The 25,380-nt window shown below is 35.4% G+C and overlaps 1 protein-coding gene across 1 annotated transcript in view; it reads right to left on the minus strand.

The window, feature by feature from the left end:
• Pez (protein tyrosine phosphatase non-receptor pez) overlaps positions 1-25,380 on the minus strand; it is a 350,703-nt gene that overhangs the window by 212,924 nt on the left and 112,399 nt on the right. The window contains exon 8 of the mRNA XM_090400358.1: positions 18,630-18,717. Within this exon, the coding sequence (XP_090256484.1) occupies positions 18,630-18,717 (88 nt within the window). The remainder of the gene's footprint in view (positions 1-18,629; positions 18,718-25,380) is intronic.

The following is a 25,380-nucleotide window of genomic DNA, read 5'->3' on the forward strand; positions in this document are numbered from 1 at the left end:
ACGTACATTTATATTAATGCAAAACTGAAAACAGTATCACGATGCCTATATATCATAGCAAATAAGAAAATGAAAATTTCATAAAAGTCAATATTTGGGATAAATAGATTATAAGCTGTGTATGACATTGATGGCAATGTACTTCAGGAAATAGATAAAGTTAGAGATTTAGGGGTGATGGTAGTAGAGAGAGTTAAAGTTTAGAGGACATATTGCTTAGGTAGCCAATAAGATTACTTGTCGACATTAACAAGTAGAGATAAGGTCATTTCTCTTTATGATCTCCTGGGTTTCTTGGGGATGAGGAAATAGCGAAGAGGATTCAGAGGCGAGTGACCAAGATGGTGAATTACTTGTGGAATGTTCCCTATGAGGATAGATTGAAGGTGTATGGATTGCAGAAGTCGGTTGATAGAAGGGAAAAGTGGGGATATGATAGAAACATTTAAGTTGCTTAAAGGATTTTATAGGATAGACAAGGGGTCATCCGTGGAACTTGAATAAAGGTGTTGTAAGTAGCAGTGTGAAGACTAGATTTTTGTTTGGGGAATGGTGAATGAGTAGAATGGGTTGTCAGTCAGTTGTGAGTTCTTTGTTGAATGGTTTCAGGGTGAGGCATGAAAGACTGTGTGGATAAATTGGATCTCCTGCGATGATTCTTCAGACTCCATGGAAGTGTCCAAATAATAATCATACCAGCAATTTGAAAAAAGAAACTGGAGCAGATGGTATTTGACCAGAAAGTTCCAAATGGAAGTATGAAAGCTTCACAGTGGTTGCACTGCATAATTCAGAAAGCCTGGTCAGAAGATCAAATTCCATATGATTGGAGTAGAGTTCTCATAATTCATATCTATAAAAAGGGAGAAATACAACAATGTGAAAATTAGAAATTTCCCCTGCTAGTTGTTCCCATGTAAGATTTATGCAGTTGTACTTGTGAAAAGAAAAATAAATTAAGTTCTGGCCAAATAGAGGTTGTCACAGTTTTATAACAAATTGTGGAAATATAACAAGAATCTAATTTTTTGTTGATCTGGGAAAAGCACATCATCTGGTGCCAAGAGAAAAGCTGTTGATGATGCTACAATTATATGAGGTAAATGGGACATTATATTAGTTATACATAGTCCATATTTGACTTGTAAGTTCAGCAGTTAAAACAGAAGGAAGTACATGAATATTTTTGATGTAAAATCAGATGGAAGACAAGGGAATACACTATCTCCACTATCATTCATTATCTATATGGATCACATTAGGAATGCAAGTGGCCTTACCATTGATATCAATCTCAACTCTTCATGCAAATAATATTACACTCCTGAACAAATCACACTAGAGTCTCCAGGATTCTTTAACTGAATAACTGCTGCAACAAATTTAGTGTTGAATATCAGCGATAGAAAGATCAAAACTGAAAATAGGCAAGAAAATGGAAAACTTCAACTGCATTCTCAGTGGAGAATCCATAAAACAAGTAAGATTAGCTACCCAGGAACAATTTTAGTGAAGATGGCAAATTAAATGTGGAAAAAGAATAAACAAGGCTGGTATAGCTGGAACCAATTGAATTTACATGGAATAAGAGAGAAATTAGCTAAACCACTATATTAGCAGCATATAAGACGGTTCAAACCAGTTTTAATTTATGCATCAGAGAGTGAGTTTGGTTAGGAAGAAGAAAAAAAATATTGATCAAAGCCAAGAGATGATATATGAGTATCACTTGGAAAAATTTACTTTGGCAGGCTAGTTAGGTGTCAGCTGAGTGGAGTACCACAGTTACCTATAATATCATAATTGCAAGTTTAGCCCCTCACCTGGTCAATAAAACTTATCTGTTACTGTTACCCTGTGTCACACTATCAGTGTTAACTTTTATTTGGAAAACCACCTCTGCACTTATTCGTGGCCTGAAGAAATTGCATGTTTTTTTTGTTTTTTTTTGGGGGGGGGGTTCCATATTATGAAAAAAATACAGAATTTTTTAAATAATAAAAAAATATCAAATTAAAAAAAAAAGCATATATTAATCTGTTTATATGAGACTTGAAGAAAGAACTTATCAATGGTTCATACAGTATAAACCACTGATAGGATCTTTTATATGGTACATACTGAATCATAAAAGCTCTCAATGAAAACCAATGAGTACATTAGTGAATTTTTTGAATCCAGAATGATTCCAAAACATTAGCCAGAGAGATAGCCAGTGATGTTTTATGGCACAGCAGCACTTGATAAACAATAGAAAATCATTTAGGATATGTTTTTAGAATCAGTATAAAAAAATTAAATAGCTGGAGAGAAAAAAAATAAGTAATTCTTTCTCAGCTTTCCAACTTTCTACATATTCTTTCGATGTGCATAAAATAAGCTGATTACCACTTAGATTATGATGACATAATTAGTTTGTTCCTTTGCAGTATGCAAAGTAACCAATTGTGATAACACAAAAGAGTACAAATCAAACAATAATGGAAGACATATAATAAAGAAGGGAACAAGAAGAGTATGAAATTGCAAAAATGCAAAACCAAGATTTAATTTTAAATTTTGAAATGTTGCAGTAGTTTAAATGGTCACTCACAGAAATCTTCATAATGAACTAAATCTCAGTCTGTATACCATCATCATCAAATTCCTGATATGTACCCTCAAGGGGTGTACAGGATATAATAGTACTACATGAAAAATTTACATTATTACTAACTTCATATTTATAATTTTCCTCCAAATCAGTCTGTTAATTGTCAAGACTCCAACATTATCAGATCTTATATTTCTAATTAAGATGAAAAGCCAAACGGCTATATTTTCTGGTGAAGTTAATTAAATTAAGGGGATAAAAATCCCTTATTATTTTATTTTACAGCCAGTATGAGAAACTCTAAGATTGAATGCTACGATCTATGAGTTTCATGCCGAAAACTATCGGCGAATCCAAGCATAAGTGACCACTTGGTAGTATAGCACCAAGGCAACTCGAAGCAAAGGTGGAACAAGCTCCCTCACTATCCTTGATATTTTCTCACAATGTGAAAACACAGCTCCTAGGAGATGTAACACTGCTTTACGTTATGAGGAGAGGTCACTACCAGACCTGTTTCAACTTTTTTTGAGGTCTCATCAGTGAATAGGTAGACCTGGATTATATCAAAGTTTAAGTGAAGAGAACTTGCATACCTTCACTATGCAAAGATTTAAAAGATTAAAAAAAAAAAAAAATTTATCTTATATTTCTGTCGTCTAATGTACTTTGTACCGTATCCATCCACCTATATCTTGGTCTTCCTCTGGGTCGTTTTCCTGCCAACCTGGCAGGGAACACTTATTTTGCTAATCTTCCCTCGCCCATTCTGTTCAAGTGACCATAACAACTGAGATTAGCGCTGCTAACGCATTCCTGGATGCTGACAATGTCAAGTTCTTTCCTAATATCCTCGTTTTTAATATGATATTGCCATTGATGCCATCTGTTCATGCCTCTAATCTTTCTCAGGACTCTAATATCTGCAGTCTCTAGTCTTTGGTCAAGTGTTTTACTTCTGACCCAGCTCTCAGATCCTTAAGTTAAAACTGGTTTGAACACTGTCTTGTATACAGCTAATGTAGTATTCTGACTAATTTCTCTCTTATTCTATATGAATTTATTCAATTGACTGCTTACCATAAATCGTATCTAAATAGTTGAAATATTTTACTTGTTCCACAGGTTCCCCGTTCACAACACAGTTGACATTTTCAATATCAACCTATTTTCATTGTCTTTGTAATGCTGACCTTCATAATATATCTATTACAACAGTTATCCAATTTAGTCAGGGAATCTTGCAAACTTGTAGCAGATTTATTTAGAAGTATAACATCGTATGCATAAAGCTGACATTAACATCTCCAATTCTGATATCAGGTTTAATACCACTCTTTCCTTCATAATGTGATCCACATAGATAATGAATAACAGAAGGGATAATGTACATCCTTGTCTCACACCAGATTTAACATTAAACCATCTTCCTGAACTTCAATTCTAACTGCTGATTTACAACTCAAATAAAGACTAAGTATTGCTTGATATAATGCCCCATTGACACCATATAACTGTAGTGTATTGAATAGCTTCTCTCTTGACACATGCCTTTTCAAGATTGATAAAACTTAAATACAGATCTTTGTTATATTCCCATGCTTTCTCAACTATTTGTCGTAAAGTGAAAATCTGATTCTGACAGCCTCTATTTGGCCCGAATCCAGTTTATTCTTCACAAAGCTTTTCTTCCACAATTCTTCTCAACCATTTCTCAAGTATACTTGCATAGATCTTGTCAAGAACATTCAGTAGGGAAATACCTCTGTAATTCTCACATTGTTTTATTTCCCTTTTTATATATGGGTACTATGAGAGCTCTACTCCAATCATCAGGAATTCGTCCCTCTGTCCAGGCATTCTGAACTATGCAGTGCAGCCACTGTAAGATTCTTATACCACCATATTTCAACATTTCTGGTCGAATATCATCTACTCCTGTTGCCGTTCCACATTTCAAGCCTTTGATGGCTTTTTCTACTTCAAGTATGGATATGTATTCCTGACTGCATGCCTGGTCAGTGTTTTTTTACCACTGTGCTGTCATCACTGCGTGTTTCATTTAGCAGTTTTCTCCCATTTTCATTCCCTTTTTCTCCTTTTATAGCACTCTTTCCCCCATTCCTAAGCTTCTTCAACAACATCCAGAATATTTTGGCACCTTCTTGATATTTAATTTCTATATTCTTGCCAAAGTCCTCCCATGACTTTTGTGTAGCTAGTTTTACACAGTATTTCGCTTTCTTACATTTGTCTCTGTATTCTCTAATAGCAAAAACTGACTTATTTGCCAGGAACTTTTGATATGCTTTCTTCTTTTCCTTCACTGCCTCTTTAATTTCCTGTGTCCACCATAGAGTTCTGATTTTTCTATCCTTGCAGACAACCTCACCACATGCCTCTCTGGCTGAATCAATCAGAGTTTTTTTCAGAGTTTGCCACTGAATCTCCAAGGTTTGGTTCCTGTTCTCAAACTCTTTCATTTTCTCTTCAATAATCTTTGTGTATTTTAGTCTAAAGTTCACATCTGAGAGCTGCTCAATTTTTATTCGCTTTAAAACTTTCTTACATGTTATTCTTTCAATATGAAATTCAATTTTATCCTGCTCAAGACTAAACAGTGATCACTTCCAATTTCAAATCCTCTGTAAACTCTGGTGTCCTGCATCAGGGAGAAAACATCACTATCAACAATAACATAGTCAATGAGACTTTTCTTATTCCTTGTCTCTTCTCTCCATGTGAATTTGTGCACATTTTTATGTTGGAACATGGTGTTAGTAATAACCAGTCCATGTCCTGACCAGAAATCCAACAGGTATTTGCCATTATTATTAGCTTTGCTCTTTTCTCCAAATTTTTCCTAAATATTTTTGTATGTCTGACAATCATTTCCTACTCTGCTATTTAGATCCCAACTTTTCCTTTTAAATTGTTCAGTTGCTTTTTCTAAAACATCAAAAAATTCCTCCACTTCTACCTTAGTAGAACCTTCTGTGGGACCATAGGCACAAATAAGTCTCATCGTCCAATTCCCCATTCTGATATTTGCCCACATCACTCTACTTGAGACTGCCTGCCATTCAAGAAGATTAGCCTCGTATTTTGTGTTGAATACTATGGCTACTCCTTTTCCTTGATTGTCATTGCCTGAATATAACATTTTGTATTTATTGTTCAGAAAGATCTCACTAGCTTTTGTCTTTTTTGTTTCAGTCACCCCTATTATGTCGATCTGGTACTTATCTAATTCTTCAGCTAGCTCCATTTTTTTGCCATTCAGGCTTCTTATGTTGATGGTACCGATCTTTAACTCTGGGGATGCTGAGTTGGGGTGTGTTTTAGGATTTGTTCCAGTAGCTGACTGTTCGCCCTGGTTCCCTGGCGAAAACAATGGGGGCCTTGTTTAACTGGGCAATGCCCCAGTCAGCATGAAATTTTGTAATGTTGTACCATCATTTTCTATATTGGTTTAAGCCAATAAGAATACAATTTGTTCGGCTAAATCCCAAATTGCCAGCCCATCCTGATTCGTTCAGTATCCAGGTAGATACCTAACAGGGTGCACCATGAGAAGGTGAGGATTGGACATTAGGTCAGAAGCCCTGGTCAGTTCTCTGCATTCCTTTATAGGCTATGTCTAGGTCTCCTCTCAGTCATACAGCTTTGACCCTTAAGCACCCCTACCATAAAAATCAAAAATAACCTGAAAACTCAGGTGTAAACCAACTTTACAATTAGTCACCTCCAATTGCAAAGAACAAACGGGCAAAAGTAATGAACAGATAGCAAGCATTAGGCCTAAAAGAAGGACAAAGTGATATAGATTTCTAGTTTATTTGTCACAAAAACTTCAAAGGTCACAACATTAGCATTTACAGAAAATTGTAAACAATATGTCTGTACATGAATCTAGTTCCACAAAGCAGCATCTATAGATAAATAGAACTGCTGCAGAGGACACAGCGACACACAAGGTCAGAGGTTATTACAGTAGTGCAAAAATAGTTAACAATATAAGTTAATACACAAAATACGAAACACTAAGCCAAGGAATGCAGTATCTACATATATGTAAAATTATAATAGATGCTTTTATAGCAGTATAAAAATAGGCAAAAAGGGATTATTATATATGCATGGATGAAAATTAAATTTAGCAATGTAGTATAAACTGAATTTAGCAATACATATAAACAGAATAAACAGAATTACTAGAAGGTACACAAATAGGCAAGATGTCCTACAGCACTACATGATTATTTGAAAAATAAAGTAGTAAATAAGATGCATACACAAAATTTATGTTGAGCAATGCAGTATCTACATATAAACAAAATTTTTTCTGCAGAGGTATCAGCAGTACGTAAATGGATAACAGTACAGTTTAACATATGTATATACAAAACAAGTCAAGGAAAGCAGTATCTACATATACTAAGATTACGACATTATTATACTAATACTTAAAAAGTCAGAAAGGAATTATTATATAGCATATATGCATAAAATTAAAGTTTAGCATTATGGTATTTACATATTACTGAAATTACAGCAGGGTGATAAAAATATACATAACAGTACAGGTTAACACATGTATAAAAAAAAAGAAAAGTGATTAGCATAGCTGGTGTGAATATGTGAGCTTTCTAATCAGACAGAAATTTAATGATGGACATTCGTTATTAAAAACCATAGAAACAACGACCATATTATAGTAAAACTTCATTTTAATATAAATCAAAATAGTCACTCGACATTTCAACCTTCATATTAAGGTCATCATCTGGAGCATAAAGATGATGTCCTCACATGTAGACAATTTGAACCTTTTTTGTAGGTAAAAATTATCTACATGGTATGCCAAAGTCATAGTAATTTGGTCAACCAATAAAACTACTGGCCTGACCTCTGGTGAAAAAAAACAAAACACCTTACTGCATTTGGTTACAAATCTTTTAAGAGATATATTAAGCTAGAGAGTAACATGCTCTCACATAAATTAGAACAAAACAGTATAGATACTGGGCAACAGGAGCTGAAATAATTCTTAGAGTCTTACAGTAAGGATTAGCTGGAAAAGATGAACCTAAGTGGGCTGAATGTGTGTCATCCAAATTCTTGGATTTTTATGCTGCCATTATTGTTAAAATTAGGATAGTTGATCAAAATTTCACATGCTTCTTTAAATTTTGCATTCATACAGTTTTGTAAGATGTAAGGAACAGGTACTTTTCCAATCAATTTGATGTAATGTGTTAAGAGTGTGATATGAGAGGCCTGCTTTACCAAAATTGTTAAATTTAATGGGTTTTTTTTTTTTTTTTTTTTTAAACAGATAGGGATTGTGTGCATCCAGTTGCACTAATATAAGGTAAGTTACAGGTGCAATGGATATGGTATTCTCCAGGGTGAGCCGGGGGGAGGGATTCCTTGGAGGAGAATATGGTTTTTTTTTTTTCATTTTATAGGTGTTTTAAAAGTAACATTAAGATTGTAATGGTGTAGAATTCTATTTTATCATTACTATGACAGCATTAGATGATTAAATTTACATTATTATTACTCTCCTATCGACAATTTTCCTCCAAATCAATCTATTACTTGTGAGTACTCCAATATTGCCATATCTAACATTTTGTGCTTATAAGGCACTACTTCCTCTGGGTCTCTTTCCTGCCATCTTGGCATCAAACACCTGTTTTGCTAACCTTTCTTTACACATTTTATTCAAGTGGCCATGCCACCTTAGGTTAGCTCTGCTGACACATTCTTGAATGCTAATAATGTCAAGTTCCTTTCTAATATCCTCATTTTTAATATGATTCTGCCATTGATTAACTCTTGTAAAGAGATTAATCTCTGCCAAGATTGTTTTTTTATACTCCGGGTGTTTATTATTACACACAAGGATTCAATTCCAATTGGTGCAATGACTTTTACCTGTTTCTTTTAGAATCTGGAAAATCACTGACTCAAGACCAAATATACACATTTAATAAAACTAAAACAATATACAGTGGAACCTCGGCTGTCGAACGACTCTCATCTTGAACAAACTGGTTCCCGAACAAAAAAACGCACTGGTTTCTGAACAGGCAAACTGGCAACCACATGCTCTGTGCGCTGAGATTACGGCAGGAGCGCATCAGTTATGACATAGCCCCCGCTCAGTGCAGACACCTACTCAAATTTGCAGTGCCTTTTCTTGATTTTCTTTGTGTTGTGTTTATTTTTCATAAATTATTATTAAATAAGCCATCATGGGGCCGAAGAAGGATAGCGATAGCAGCAAAGTGAAAAAAAAAAGTTGTTAGAACCACGATAGAAGTGAAAAAAGAAATCATATCCAAACATGAAAATGGCATTCATGGCTTGGATCTTGCTATGCATTTTGGTATTTTGAAAACAACGATCTGTACAATACTCAAAAACAAAGAGGCAATCAAGGGAACTGATGTTGCAAAAGGAGTGAAAGTTCTTACTAAACAAAGATCACAGACAATTGAAGAAGTGGAAAAATTGTTGCTGATTTGGATAAACAAGAAACAGTTAGCTGGTGATAGTGTTTCTGAGGCTTTAATTTGTGAAAAAGCGAGGTGATTACATGATGACCTGTTAAAGAAAAACCTTGGTACAAGTGCTAATACTGATGTGTTCAGAGCTAGTAGAGAAAGTTTATTTTTCACTTGGTTAGAGTATAATAAATTTAGTTTAATCCTTTATCCAAGTGTGAGCAAACAAAGTTTGCGCTTGAAAGTATCTTCAGGACTGGGGTAAGGTGGTACAACACCAGGGCAACTCGTTGCAAAGGTGGAGCAAGCTACCAACACTCCTGTCTCAGTATCTCCTATAATGCAAAATACATCTCCTTGTGGATATGTCTAATGTTATGCATTAGACATATGCGCAAGTGGCCCTTCCCTTAATGCATAACATTAGACATCTCCACAAGGAGATGTGTTTTGCATTATAGGAGATACTGAGACAGGAGTGTTGGTAGCTTGCTCCACCTTTGCAACGAGTTGCCCTGGTGTTGTACCACCTTACCCCAGTCCTGAAGATACTTTCAGGCGCAAACTTTGTTTGCTCACACTTGGATAAAGGATTAAACTAAATTTATTATAGCTAGTAGAGAAGTTCTGAAGTTCTTGCCCCTAACACAACTCCTCTAATCCAGCTCATGGAACAGCAGGTCATTTCGAACTTTAAGAAACTCTATATCAAAGCAATGTTTCAAAAGTGTTTTGAAGTGACATCTGACAAATATTTAACACTCAGAGAATTCTTTGATCAAAGGTCTAGGAACATCCTCCCTTCTGCTAATTTGGTATTTTTTTATAATGTTATATTCTTTCTTTCATAAACCTTCTTCTATCTTAATCCTGTCGGCTGCTCTGGGCCATTGTTAAATTGGTAATTTTATAATGTTAAATCGTAAGTTTAATCTTATTATACATTAATTTACTGTTTCTTGAATCTATCCTTTCGCTTACTTAAAACCTTATACAACCAAGATCCTATTGGCTGCTCTATTGTTATATCGCTATTTCTCTATATTATATCTTATTCTACCTCTATAATAACTCTCCTTCTAATCTACTGTCATGCTCCTAAAATACTAATTCAGATTTATTTCCTCTTCGGATATTGGCAAAATTTATATTTTGCTGCGCCAGCCAATATCCTATAACAGAAGAGACTTGTTCAGGGAAATAATTCAAAATTCAAAAGGATACACGCAATAATTTATCTCATGCTAGCACTGTGCAGATTCAGTTAGCAGTCGTAGACCGAATCTCACTTAAGCAATTATATCTAAATTCCTTCCCACCCAAAGGGTTCAATTTCATAAGTGGTGGTTTGAATTTGTAATCAGGCATAACTCAGGTATAAGGTACAAAGCGTGTTTATTGGAAAAACATAAAACATTTACAGTTATGTAAGTTTAAATACTCAATGGATCAAAATTCACTCTAAGTTAAGGGTTATACTAAATCACAATGAATCAGAGCAAGTTAAATCCTTCAATTATGAAAGGATAAGATTAGGTTTAAGCATAATACTACTACCATATAATTCCTTTCACAAGTTACTCACAGAATACTTATTGAACACTTTCATTAATACTCTATTAATGATTATCTTAATTCTAAATTTCATTTAAGCAAGTCTAGCCATTCACAAATTACTTATTAACAACTCTTCTTTGTTCCACAAGGGCTTAATTAATTCAGTCAAATTCTCACTAAAAGTTCTCTACTAGTGTCCTTTAGTTACAATGTAAATATAAATCTAACATAGAACAAAAACCTTTACATTACCGGATCTTTTCAGATTTCATGCCGCAATCTCATGTAAGACTGGATTACCTTACTGCATGTTTTTCGGCCATCTTTGCGCCTGGCGATGTACTATGCTTTTTCTTCTAATCGTTTCCGACTGTTGCGTGCTGTCTACCGCTCTGCAGGAAACTTTCTCCAATGGGACATTCTGCTAAAGCTCGATTCCACATAGGCCATCATATCGCGATCAGCTCTGCTTGAAAATCTTCAAGCATTCTCAAGAAAAGAACCTGCCGTCCGTCATTATCGTAGTCAACCCACCGCTCTCTCACGAATCCTCCGACAAACTCCCCCTAAAACTCGAATCTGGCACCCGAAGATCAAAAGGTCAAAAAGCTCCCTAAAACGTCGTGCTTCATCTTTTATTCGCTCTGTTCGGGCGCCCTCTATTCAATGCGGTTTTCACCCACGGACCCCATCGTTCATGCCCCTTGGTTGATCCTACACCCTCCCTAACCTGTCAGGTTACATTATTCTAGGTAGGTGCTCTGACGTCATATTTCCACGTAGCTATAGCCTCCATCGCTACGCTCGACTTGTACTGATTATACACGATTATTCTGGATTACTACTTATAATTTTTCTCAGAATTTTGCAATGTACTAAACAGCTTACTTGGGAATTGCAAATAACCTAACAATAACTCTCACTGTATGGCATACATGGACTATAATTATTACAAAACATAAAATAATACTTCATAATTATTAGCTGATGTGCAGATATCTCCTTAATTAGTAGTAGTTTATTATGTTAAATCCTGAATAAAGAATTTACTTGTAAAGCTCTCCATTCAGGATCTAACACTTCCTTCTTCTGTGTCTGAAGACATTTCCTCCACCTCCATCTTTTGCTGCTCCTTCTGAAGTTGTTTCAGAGAGAAACTCTACACCAAAGCAATGTTTCAAAAGTGTTTTGAAGTGACATCTGACAAATATTTAACACTCAGAGAATTCTGGAAAAATCACTTCAACATCCTCCATTGCTTAAGTATCCTTGACAAAGCTCGTGAGCAGGTGACTTACAGTACCATGAATTCGGCCTGGAGGAAATTGTGACCAGACTGTGTAGCGGACAGACACATTGTGGGCTTTAAGGCTGAGTGTGTTGCTCTTGTCGATGATATTGTGTCTCTGGGCAAAATCATGGGCTTGGAAGTTCACAGTGCTGATGTGGAGGACCACAGGAATCAGTTCATCACGGAAGAACTGAAACAACTTCAGAAGGAGCAGCAAAAGACGGAGGTGGAAGAAATGTCTTCAGACACAGAAGGAAGGAAGGGAGGATGTTCCTAGTTCTTTGATCAAAGAAATGTGTGCGAAATGGGGTGAGGTGCAAAGTTTTGTGGAAAGATATCACCCTGACAAAGCTGTCGCAAACCACATCATAAACCTTTTCAACAGTGCTATGTCTCATTTCAGAAACATTTTAAAATGCAAGCAAAAATAAATCTCATTGGACACGTTTTTAGTGCGACTGAGGCCCAGTGTGTCTCAAGCAGAGTCGAGTGGTGTCAAGAGACAGAAAAGAGAAAAAACCCAGGACAGTTATCTGATCTTTTTATGGAAGGGGACTCCCCCTTCCTCACCTCCTTCCACTTACGCCATCAACTCTTGTCCATATACTTAAAAAGTGAAGTTAAATTTTTGGTCTATATTTTATTTATTTAAGTGTTTATTCTGTTTTGTGTAAGATTTTATGCATGAAGTATTGTTATATAGGTTTAAATAAGCACTTATCTGGGGTTTGGGAACGGATTAATCCATTTTTACATTAATTCTTATGGGAAAATGCTTTCAGTTTTAAAGCAAATCGGTTCCCGAACAGCCTTTAGGAATGAATTATGTTCGACAACTGAGGTTCCACTGTATACATTTTAAATAAAATTACATAACTACAAAATTAACTGGATCCAAGGATTTCTAAAATAAATCTACACTTGAGATTTTCTTATCCAAAAATATAAAAATCACCCATTCTCTGACTCATTCTATTACTGGAATGCTTAACATATACTTAATCACATCTACCAGACTAAACACCCTGTTTTCACAACAACAAAAATATTCGTAGTCAGTTTCTTTGTTAGGGCCATTTCCAAAAATCTTCTTTACCATAGGATCCTTTCTTATTACCCTTATGTAGTATACAATATTATTCCTCACTGAAATATAAATACTTCTTACCTCTTGCATTTCTATTTGATGTACAATTTACTGTACCAGAGAAAAGTTTCTTCTAATACTTTATAAACAATATATCTAAGTTGAGCTAATTCCATCGCCTTTTCCAGTAGAAATAACAAATAGATCAGCATTTCCTCGAACATTTAATTAGAACATTGACTGCAATATTTTATTTTATTTACTAAATACTTGTTGACAGTCTCAACTCCACTAGTTTAAAGACTCACAGTTCTATGATTCCTTTTCGGAATCTTCTGTTAATATTCTTCTGACTGTCACAAAACTTAACTTCCTAAGAACAAAATTTCTCCAGAATGCATTCTTAAACTCCCATTAGCTCTCTCTTGTTTTCCTTGTTACTTCGATACCGAAAGCTCTGTCAGCTGTCAATCACACATCAAATTCCTCGGCGAGCATGCACGCTCCATGTAAGTGGCAAGCAAGAAGTATAATGGCTGACACGTTGTCTCCATTAGCATAACGATAATGTCTTTTCAAAACACCACAAATACCTCAACACCTCACAATTTTAAATTACAATAAAAAAAAAAAAATACACAAATTATCAAATTCTAGTAAGTACATCAATTTCAAATGGTTTACATTTCATTTTGACAACAATAATAAGATTAACAGGGGTGCTTAAGGGTCAAAGCTGTATAATTGAGAGGAAACTCCACATAGCGTTTATAGGAATGTGGAGAACCGACTAGGGCTTCTGACCTAATGTCCAATCCTCACCTTCTCATAGTGCACCCTGTTGGGTATCTACTTGGATACTAAACGAACGAGGACGGGCTGGCGATTTGGGATTTAGCCGACCAAATTATATTCTTATTGGTTAAACCAAAATAAAAAATAATGGTACGACATGACAAAATTTCATGCCAGCTGGGGAATCGCCTGGTTAAACAAGGACCCCGTTGTTTTCGGGGAAAAGAAGAAAGCATATCAAAAGTTTCTGTCAAATAAATCAGCTTGTACTCTTAGAGAATACAGAGACAAATGTAAGAATGCTAAACACTGTGTAAAACTAGCTAAACAGAAGTCATGGGAGGACTTTGGCAAGAATATAGAAAATAAATATCAAGGTGGCAAAAAATTCTGGATGTTGTTGAAGAAGCTTAGGAATGGGGGAAAGAGTGCTGTAAAAGGAGTTAGAGATGATAAAGGTGACATGAAAATGGGAGAAAAAGATATCCTTGAAGTATGGAGTAATTACTTTGAAAAACTGCCAAATGAAACACGAAGTGATGACAGCACAGTGGTAAAAAACACTGACAGGCATGCAGTCAGGAATACATATCCATACTTGAAGTAGAAAAAGCCATCAAAGGCTTGAAATGTGGAAAGGCAGCAGGAGTAGGTGATATTCGACCAGAAATGTTGAAATATGGTGGTATAAGAATCTTACAGTGGCTGCACTGCATAGTTCAGAATGCCTGGACAGAGGGACGAATTCCCGATGATTGGAGTAGAGCTCTCATAGTACCCATATATAAAAAGGGAAATAAAACTGAATGTGAGAATTACAGAGGTATTTCCCTACTGAGTGTTCCTGGCAAGATCTATGCAAGTATACTTGAGAAACGGTTGAGAAGAATTGTGGAAGAAAAGCTGGATTCAGGCCAAATAGAGGCTGTCAGGATCAGATCTTCACTTTACGACAAATAGTTGAGAAAGCATGGGAATATAACAAAGATCTGTATTTAAGTTTTGTCGATTTGGAAAAAGCATATGACAAGGTGCCAGGTGAGAAGCTATTCAATATGCTACAGTTATATGGTGTCAATGGTGCTTTATATCAAGCAATACTTACTCTTTATTTGAGTTGTAAGTCAGCAGTTAGAATTGAAGGAAGTACAGGAAGATGGTTTAATGTTAAATCTGGTGTGAGATAAGGATGTACATTATCCCCTCTGTTATTCATTATCTATATGGATCACATTATGAAGGAAAATGGTATTAAACGTGATATCAAAATTGGAGATGTTAATGTCAGCTTTTTGCTTTATGTGGATGATGTTATACTTCTAAATAAATTTGCTACAAGTCTGCAAGATTCTCTGACTAAATTGAATAACTGTTGTAATAGATATGGTATGAAGGTCAGCAATAAAAAGACAAAGACAATGAACATAGGCAGAATCATCGAAAATGTCAACTGTGCTGTGAATGGAGAACCTGTGGAACAAGTAAAACATCTCAGCTACTTAGGCACGATTTTTACTGAAGATGGTAAATTAAATATAGAAATAGACAGAGTCAGCAAAGCTGGTATGGTGGGAAGTCAATTGAATAAATTCATAAGGAATAATAGAGAAATTAGTCGGAACACTAAATTAGCTGTATACAAGACATTGTTCAAACCAGTTTTAACTTATGGATCTGAGAGCTGGGTCAGAAGTAAAACACTTGACCAAAGACTAGAGACCGCAGATATGAGAGTCCTGAGAAAGATTAGAGGAGTGAACAGATGGCATCAATGGCAATATCATATTAAAAATGAGGATATTAGGAAAGAACTTGACATTGTCTGCATCAAGGAATGCGTTAGCAGAGCTAATCTCAGGTGGTATGGTCACCTAAACAGAATGAGCGAAGAAATATTAGCAAAACAAGTGTTCTCTGCCAGGTTGGCAGTAAAACGACCCAGAGGAAGACCAAGATATAGGTGGATTGATATGGTACAAAGTGCCTTAGAAGATAGAAATATAAGATCTGATAATGTTGGAGTCTTGACAAGTAAGAGACTGATTTGGAGGAACATTGTAGATAGGAAGTTAGTAATGATGCAAATTTTTCATGTAATACTATCATATCCTGTACACCCCTTGAGGGTACATGGCAGGAATTTGATGATGATGATAATAAGATTAACAATGGACACATCGCAAGTGCCAACATACGTGTTACGAAACCAAAACTAAAAATATACTAACATAAACAATTTGTAAAAATATTAATAATTTTAAATTATGATTATTTTTACAATCACATATATGTGGTGGTGTTTGATCAAGTGCTTTATATTTAACCCAACTGTATATCCATAACTTATACTGGTTTAAACACTGTTTTGTATACTGTTAATGTGGTGTTTTAGCTAATATCTCTCTTATTCCATATCAATTTATTCAGCTGGCTACCCACCATACCAGCTTTGCTTATTCTGTTGTCTATTTCCAGATTTAGCCTGCCATCTTCACTTTTTAGTGAAAATAATATATAAATTTTTTATCATTAATTGTTGTTTGGTTCTTTTCTTTCATGTGCTGTATGTATAACTGCATTTTCATGTCTTCCTTGATATATTTTCAGACTGTTTTACAAAGTCCAGTAAATTCAATTTTATTGTCTTCTGTGTGTGTGTGTGTGTCTTTTCTCTTTGTTTCTTCACAAGCTATTTTCATTCCTCAGAAATTTTGTCCTGTTTCATAGCATCAGGTATTTAAAGTGAGTATTAAAAAAGTTCTGGACAACATTGTCATTACTTTGTATTTGTGTGTGTACCCCCTCCCCTCACCAATTTGAATGCATACATTTTTCTAATGGTTGATTTTGAATACGAGTGAAATAGATTGACATCGTAATCTTCCGAAAGAACCTGAATGGCTCAGTCAGTATTGAAGATGCCCTTTTGCTGGAAAGAGCTGGATTCAAATCCGATCTAGGATGTGAAGAATCTTTATTAGAACTTTTTAAATGAAGGCAAGTTAGCCAGTTTCATATGGAAGTGGCAGGGTTTTTATCTCTCAGAAACTCAGGTTTATCATCCAACAAAACAACCAGAAGAGCACAACTTAAAGATAGAGGAAATAATGTACCTAAGATAACCACTCTATCATAAGTAGTGATCAGGTCTCAATGACAGTTGAGCTTGACATGAACAAGGAAGATAGGATCATCCTATTTATTTTTATGTCATTGAGTTGCCCAAAAATTTTTATGCAATAGCAATTTTTTGTTATTGATTCCTAACTATGGATGTACACTAATAAAACTGATTTTACACATTATTCTAATATATACACAGTCGGGTCTCTTTTTATGTGGTAGATACGTTCCACAGAAAACCACATATAAAAAAACACACAAAAAAGACCTAACTTATGTTGAAAATTAGGGATATGTTCCATAATTTTCTAAAACCGCATAAAACTGAAGCAATGAATTAAAATAAACCTAAAATCACATAAAAGTTTATAAAAATTCAGGAAAATAAGAATGCCTAAGTTTGTTTTAAAGCTTTATTCATTTAGTTTTATTGAAAAGTAAAATTTTTTTTTTACATTTTTTCATCAGAATTGTCATTGCTATTAGAACAATATTTGGGAATGTTTGCGAACTGATCTGATCAGCCCATCAGATCTGTATGGTAGAGGCAATGGTTCTTCACAAAAAGAATTAGCTTTATCCTCGTTCTGTGCTGATTTTTTCCTTCTGACAATGTAATCAGTGATTAAACTTTGCGATGATGATTTTACTAATTTTTTTATAGAGCTCGTGATATCCAGACATACAGTTCGCATTGGAATTTAAAGTCTCGTTCAGAATTTGTGTCATTAACAAGAAAATGATTTTCCAATTTACTGCAGAGTTCAAGACCTTCTCAAATTATATTTGCAGTGAGGGGGACAGGTTTTTATTCTTATTCATAGATCCCTTTCATTTTGGTAAGTGATCTAAAATTGCAATTTTCATTTCCAAAAAAAAAAAAAAAAAAAAAAGGAATTTCTTTGGTGCTTTTTTTTCTCCATTGGGCCAAATTAAATCTTTATAATAAAAATTAGCAAAATTTAGACTTACGATAATGAAAAGACAAACACTTATTCACATGCAAAATTAAGCTTCATGGACACTCACTACTTACACATTACGCAAAACACTGTTCATTATGTACAACCGAATTTGCATGAAATATACACCGCATAACTTCAAAACTGCATAAAAAGAGACCCGTGTGTGTGTGTGTGTGTGTGTGTGTGTGTGTGTGTGTGTGTGTGTGTGTGTATACAGGATTGTCCACAAGTCGTGGAGCATTCTGTAGAAAGGGCCCATCTTGGTGAAGCCAAACATGGGAAGCATTTATGCAATGTAGTTTTTCATAACTAATAAATAAAAAAAAATCTGGTGATGTTGAAAAACTTATGAAAAACATAAAGAGGGGGGCCATTTCTATGACATATTCCATGACTTATGGGTCACACCCTGTACATATATACATTGCTCATAAATACTCAAAACATTTCTTACAGAGCCCTGTTGATTACTAAAGAAAATTATGTCAATACAGATAAATGATTTGTTCTTTTATTTTGTATATACCTGCAAGATGTTTCACAAATCTTTATACATTGCAAGAAATCCCTAGTTAGCAAACTAATTTTCACAAGGAAGTTAGGATCATCCCATTCATTTTTATGTCATTGAGTTGCCCAAAAAATTTTATGCAAAAACGTTATTATTTTGTCATAATTTGTAAATCAGCATTAGCTTTCTTACCATATGAAACTGAAGTTGTTTTGGGCTATGATGACATTCGATACTAAAGCACCGCTTGTGATGAACAAGGTTCATAATTTCACTCCACCTAAAATATAAGTAATATTTATGAATTTCCAAACACAATATAATGCCATTATAATTTATATTCATTTTTCTTAAAGAAAAGTAAAGAATTTAAAATGTGACACCATTTAATCAGTTAATTATTCAACAATATGATATTAGATAAGCAGATATTAGATAAGATAGATGTGTATATTGCTATGCATTAAGGAAAGGGTTACACATCCAAAAGGAAGTGTGTTGTGCATTATGGGCTACTGAGGTAATGTGAAGTCAACAACTTCTATATACAAGTAGACTAGTTGCAAACATAATTCATGCACAAACTTTGCTAGCTTATGATTGTACAAAGGATTAAACAATATAATTTCTTGTCAAATATAATTTAATTAGAAATCAAGTAAAAAAAAAAACTTTCTATGGTCTTTGTAAGGTTTGGCACACTTGTTGGAGAACCAGGACTTTGATAGGAGTCAGAGGTTTTGAACAGAAAAGGGAATGAAGGTTCTCAATTCCAGGAAGGATTATTTCAGTTATTGGATTAGAATAGTTGTTCAAATTGGATAAAAACAACAACACTAAGGAAAAGAAGTGCAGAAATTCCAGAAGTCATCTTACTTTGCACTGATGAATAGGATATGAGGCTGGGAATAGCAGGGAAAAGGCCAATCTGTAGAAAAGGAAATGTGAAAAGGTTTTATGTGATTTACCATGAGGAAATAACATCTGTAGTGTATCTGAAGGGAGAGCCAGTCAGGAAAAAGTAGAATCATGTTAGGAGAACTGTGATAATAATCTGGTATCTAGAAGGAGGGAAGATAGACAGAAAGGAAGGCAGATGAGTAATTTGTGTTCAATCATTACTGACAGCAATAGTTTGGCCTCTTAACAGTTTGGATAATTAAACTACAGGTATCCCTTGATTAACGTGATTAATTAATCCATCGATGTTACCAAGTATATCAAAATCGTGTCAATCAAATATAATAATCAAAGGGTAAAAATTACAATTTCTCCATGACCGATTACTGTATTAATGATTAGTTTTATATGGTACTCTTTTAGGAAAGATAAAAAATGAATGCAAAGTAAATGTTTAATAAATGCTTGTACCTACATTAGTTACTGCAATTTTTTTTATCAAAAAAAGTTATTAAGAGTCATTTGAACAGTTTTAGTTTTTTCTTATCAGCATAAATTCTAAGATAACAAGCAAAATGACTCTCTAGATCTTGGCAAAAACAAGCATTCTTCGATTAACATTTTGATCCATATCCATTATTTGCTGCTTAAGCGATTCTAAACTGTGAAATATTTCATCCAGTTCTTTGATTGTTATCTCCTTTCGAACCTCATCTTCACATTCCATTTGTTTGTTATCTTCATATGCACGTTGTTGTTCAATTTCAAGAAGATAGTTGTCACTGAAATCTTTTCAATTTGAATCCAATAATTCTTTAACATCTTCTGCATCAACACCCTCAAAACCAAGGTCTTCACCAATTGCAACGATTTCTTCAAACCACGTTGTTCACAGGATTTTGAAAAATCACCTAAATCATTAGCACATTCTGGCAAAAGGTTTTCGCAAACAGCTCTCATGTAGCTAGAAGACACTTGCTCCCACGAGTAATGAATGTTTTCAATCGAGTGTTTAATGTTAGAATTTTTCCAAAATTCTTGGAGCAAAATCACATTTTCTCCCGTTGTTGTTTCTACTCTTTGAGAATGTCTTTTTAAGAAAATAGGCTTTGAAACTTACAATGACACCCATGTCCATGGGTTGTAGTAATGATGTCTTATTTGGTAGCAAAAAATAAAACTTTCACATTCTCACACAGATCATTAAGAGGATTTGGATCAAATTCTTGTTTGAATGAAAAAATTTGTGAAGAACATAATTTGTAAATACAACAACTGGAGCTTGTAATACACCCAATTCTTAATGTTTAATGGAAGAAATGACATCATCATGCTCACAATTTTTTCTCTCTCGGTCAGGAAACACTCCTCGAGGCTTGCATGTTTTTGCATGGTAAATTTGAAGGTGCATTAATTAAAACTCTTGCCACGTATATAAAGGGATTGTCGCAATTAATTTTGCTGAGTTAATCAAATCCCACGTTACAAAAGAGATACCTGTATATGGAATCATCTTTCAGAGATAAATAATCAGAGTTCTGCATAATCATTTGAATTAGGAGAGTGCTAAAGGCAGCAAATGAAAAAAAAAAATTGAAAGAAGGAAATCTTAAAGCTAAAGCAGATCACAGACAGGAAATTCAAGGTTTAGAAACTTTGGGCATGGAATTTCAGAACTCACAAAAACACATGTTCGGCCTGTCTTGTGGTAGGCATTGTGCGGTGCAATTAGAATAGTTGAGAGGAAATGTAGTCACAGAAGTTGCTAGCTAGAGTTTGGTAAGGAATAATAATGATAATTATTATTATCTGAGACCTCCAAGGAGTCAAGGGAGGCTATAAATCACCCAAAAAAGCTATCATACCTTCCCTTATATTCATTCACACTAGATGCACTCACTACCCATAAGGGAAAATTATTTGACTCACTTACTGCTTTCTGGGAGAAAAACTTAGCTCTTATCCCTTTCTTGACTACGAACAAACTTAACTTCCATGGATGCCCCTCTGTTCTCTCCCCACCTTCCATATAATGAAAAATTTCATCAGTTGATATTCTATAACACCCATTCAAAAGTTTATAGACCTCTATCATATCACCTCTCTTTCTCCTGTTAACCAGAGTCTGCAATCCACATACTCGCAATCTGTCCTCATAATCCAAATCCCATAATCTGGATATAATCTTTGCAACTACTCTTCTTTGCATTCTTTCCACAGTTTCTTTATCCTCTTGGAACCCGGGAGACCAAATCTGTGCACAATAATCCAGGTGTGGTCCCCTCAAAGCCTTATAAAGATACAAAATGACTTCCTTATCCTTACATGTCAAGGTTAGATTCAACATCACAATTATCCTCTGAGTTGTATTTGCAACTTTTGCTATGTGACCTTTGAACTTAAAATTCCTATCCACCAATATGCCAAGATCCCTTGCCTCTTCAGTTTCTTGTAGTATAACCCCTCTAATATAATATGCTGCTGGTACTCTAATCACGCCAAAGTGCATAACTTTACATTTACTAACATTAAACTGAAAACCATTTTTGTTTGCCCAAATTTCCAGCCTATCTAAATCATTTTGTAATTGCTGAATATCAGTAGCATCCCTGATTGCCATGCCTATCTTCGCATCATTGGCAAAAATTGCATATCTGATGTTAGATCCTGCCTGATGTCATTAATGTATAGATTGAACAATTACGGCCCAATGAATGAACCCTGAGGTACACCACTGGTCATCTTTAAATCTGGCAGATTCACACCCACTGTATACTACTTTTTGATATGCCTGTCAACCATTCCCTGATCCAAGTCAAGAGTTTATATTCCAATCCCATATTCTCCAGTTTATGCAACAGCCTTTCATGTGGTATCCTATCAAATGCCTTAGAAAAATCTAACATCATCATAGTGTATCCATTTCCTTTATCCAACTTGGCTGCAACATTGTTATAAAATTTGAGAAAATTGCAAAAAACACAACCTTCCTTTAGTAAACCCATGCTGTTCCTTGCATAGTACATGTTTGTCTACCCATTTCTGTATAGTTACACACTTCTCTAAAATCTTCACTACTACACCAGAGATACTGATAGGTCAGTAGTTAGACACATCAGTTTTTGCACCAATCTTGTACAATGGAACTATCATACAAGGTTAGCAAAAGAGTTGTGTGATGCCAAGATGGTAGGAAAAAAATCCAGAGGAAGACAAAGGTTTAGGTGAATCGATGCCATCAGAAGTGCCTTAGAAGAACAAAATGTTAGATGCAACAATATTGGAGTGCTGACAAGTAATAGACTAATTTGGAAGAAAATTGTTGATAGGAGATTACTAATAATGAACACTTAATCATGTAGTGCTGTCATATGCACACCCCTTGAGAGTACATATCAGGAAATTAATAATGATAATGTCTTCGCAAATATAAATTCCTTGATACCACAAAGGCACCCAGCCAGCCAGCCAGTCCAAATGGAATCCCATCCATTGTGCTTGAGATGTGCTCCTGAATTAACATCTATTTGCTAAACAACTGTACTCAGCTGGCATGCACACCACAGCATGGAAGAAAGCCCATACCCCCCTTCCCCCAGAAAAGGTGATAAATATCTAGCATCAAGCTATTGACCTATTGCTCTCATCCCAATTTTGTCTAAAGCAATAGAGAAGGTTATCAATAGCACACTATGTAGTGCAGGTTATCTAATTAAGCATGCCTCTGTAGTGCAATTGGAAGAACAACAGAGCACTGTGCCCTTTGAGTGGAAAAGACCCAAGTTCAATTCTCGTTGTGATGAGATTTTTCTCCCAGAAACTTGGGTTTTTCATCCCACAACAGACAAATCAGCTGTGAGAATACATGCAATTTACAGACAAAAAATACAACTGTTGGTGGTGAGTGGTATATAGCATTGTGTGTTACTGGAGAATTAAATAGTGGAAACATCGAGTTATGTGTATATGAAGGATTAGTGGCACAATAGATCGTGAAATGTTAGTACACAGTCTTGCCATAAATATTATTACAACTTCTGCAGAGCCCTGCACTGCCCAGTCTCATTAGTTTTGTTGGAAGATCTACTGCCTACCATGAAACAATGTGATGTTAGGGAACCATACCACATGTATCAAGACACACTTTGATGGAGGTTTTGATCCCTTTCTTGCAGAAATGCAAGTTGGATACTATGTGATAAATCATCCCCTATGAAATCATCACTGATGTGAGATGATGACCTCTCTGAATGCTGTGTGCTGTGCCACTGTGAGCAGCCAACATTTGCATGTTTATCAGTAGAGAGAGAGAGAGAGAGAGATGTCTAGCTGCATGGATTAACATATAGTGGGGAGATTATGAGAATCGTGCAGCAGTAATAGCACTTCACAAGGTTGGAAAACAGCCAACTATTATTTTCAACACACTAAAAACATTCAGGATCAACAGAATGATTGTGTATTGGACTATTAACCATTATAACGATGTAGAAGCTATATCTGACTGCCAAAGAATAGATCAACTGCAGCACTGTGTTAGGATGCAACAGCTTGTGAGAGCTGTGAAGGCACACCCCTGCCACAGTCCTGTGAGAATGCAGAAAGTGATGTTGTGAGAGAGAAATGTTTAGCAGAGAATGATGTTACATGTACTAACTAACGACTTGGAAGAGACTATTAAATTATTTAAGGAATTTACAACGTATACTGGAATATTAATTAAAAGAAACTAATAAATACTTTCTATATTTCGGCAATGTCACATTGCCATCTTCATGGGAACATACAAATATGACATATGCATGCAGGCACTACAAAAAGCAAATGAGGCAAAAGATAAGAAACTGTTGTTGTTCCTAAAGTCCTAATGGTGTCCCTAGTGGGCTATATTGGGTTGTCTTGGCCGTTGGGCTGATGTTCTCATGATGTAAGTCTCTCAAATTTGGGGAAGTCTCATGCACCCAAATTTGTTGAGGTTTGGAACGTTTTTTTAGAGCTGAGGCAGATTCTATGAATAATCTTTCATACTTAAACTTCCTGCGGTGTATTACTTTGGCTTTCTTCCAACGTATTCTGTGGCAGGTATCCAGAGCATGGTCTGCAAGTTTACGTCGTAAATTCCTTAAATAATTTAATAGACTTGGAAGAGAGCCTATCATCATTCTACTGGACACTTCCTAACACCACAACTTATGCAGCAGAGAGTGATAAAATCAAAGATGCTTTTCTGGCTGTACACGAACATTCACAGAGATAGCTTCTTCACAGATGAGAAGATTTTCACCAATGAAGAGTCGTTTAACTGCCAAAATGATCAGGTATATGCCATGCCCCCCACAGCACACAGGATTCAGAGAGGTCATCACCCTGCATCAGTGACGACTTCGCAGTGGGTGATTTATCAGGGAGGTATACAAGTTGTATTTCTACAAGAAAGGGATCAAAAGCTCTGCCAAAATGTATCAAGACACTATGCTGGAACCTGTGGCATGGCTCCTGAACAAAACATTATTTCACAGTAGGCAGTGGATCTTCCAACAAGACTCAGTCCCTGCACACAAGGCAAGGACCACACAGGAGTTGGAGGAATATGTGCATGACCACGTAACACATCGGATTGGCGATCTGGAAGTCCTAATCTGAATCTGTTGGACTTTAAATTGTGGTCAGAGCTTTAGAGGGTGGCCTGCAGGAAATGACACCCCAGCATTGCAAGCCTGAAAGTGGATTTGGAGTGAGCAATGGCAGCATTTCCAGTAGGTGTGTGTGTGTGTGTGTGTGTGTGTGGCACTATCAGTGTGTCTCACAGATTTCAGATCTGCATGAAGTCAAAAGGGGGGGCATTTCGAACATCGGCTGCTGTATGCATGTTATACATGTGGTCTGTATGTGATGAAAGCTGTAAATAATTTACTGATAGATTAAAGGCTTATGCACTGTTCAAGTTGTAATAGTATTTATGGCAGACTAGGTAAGTGTCCTCCTGTGATGAGTCCTTGGAGGTATCAAACAATAATAATATTTAATAACCATCAGATAGATT

The sequence above is a fragment of the Typopeltis vanoorti genome, chromosome 11 (assembly GCF_054136105.1).
Source record: "Typopeltis vanoorti isolate ZY-2024b chromosome 11, IOZ_Tvanoo_1.0, whole genome shotgun sequence".
Lineage (NCBI taxonomy): Eukaryota > Metazoa > Arthropoda > Arachnida > Uropygi > Thelyphonidae > Typopeltis > Typopeltis vanoorti.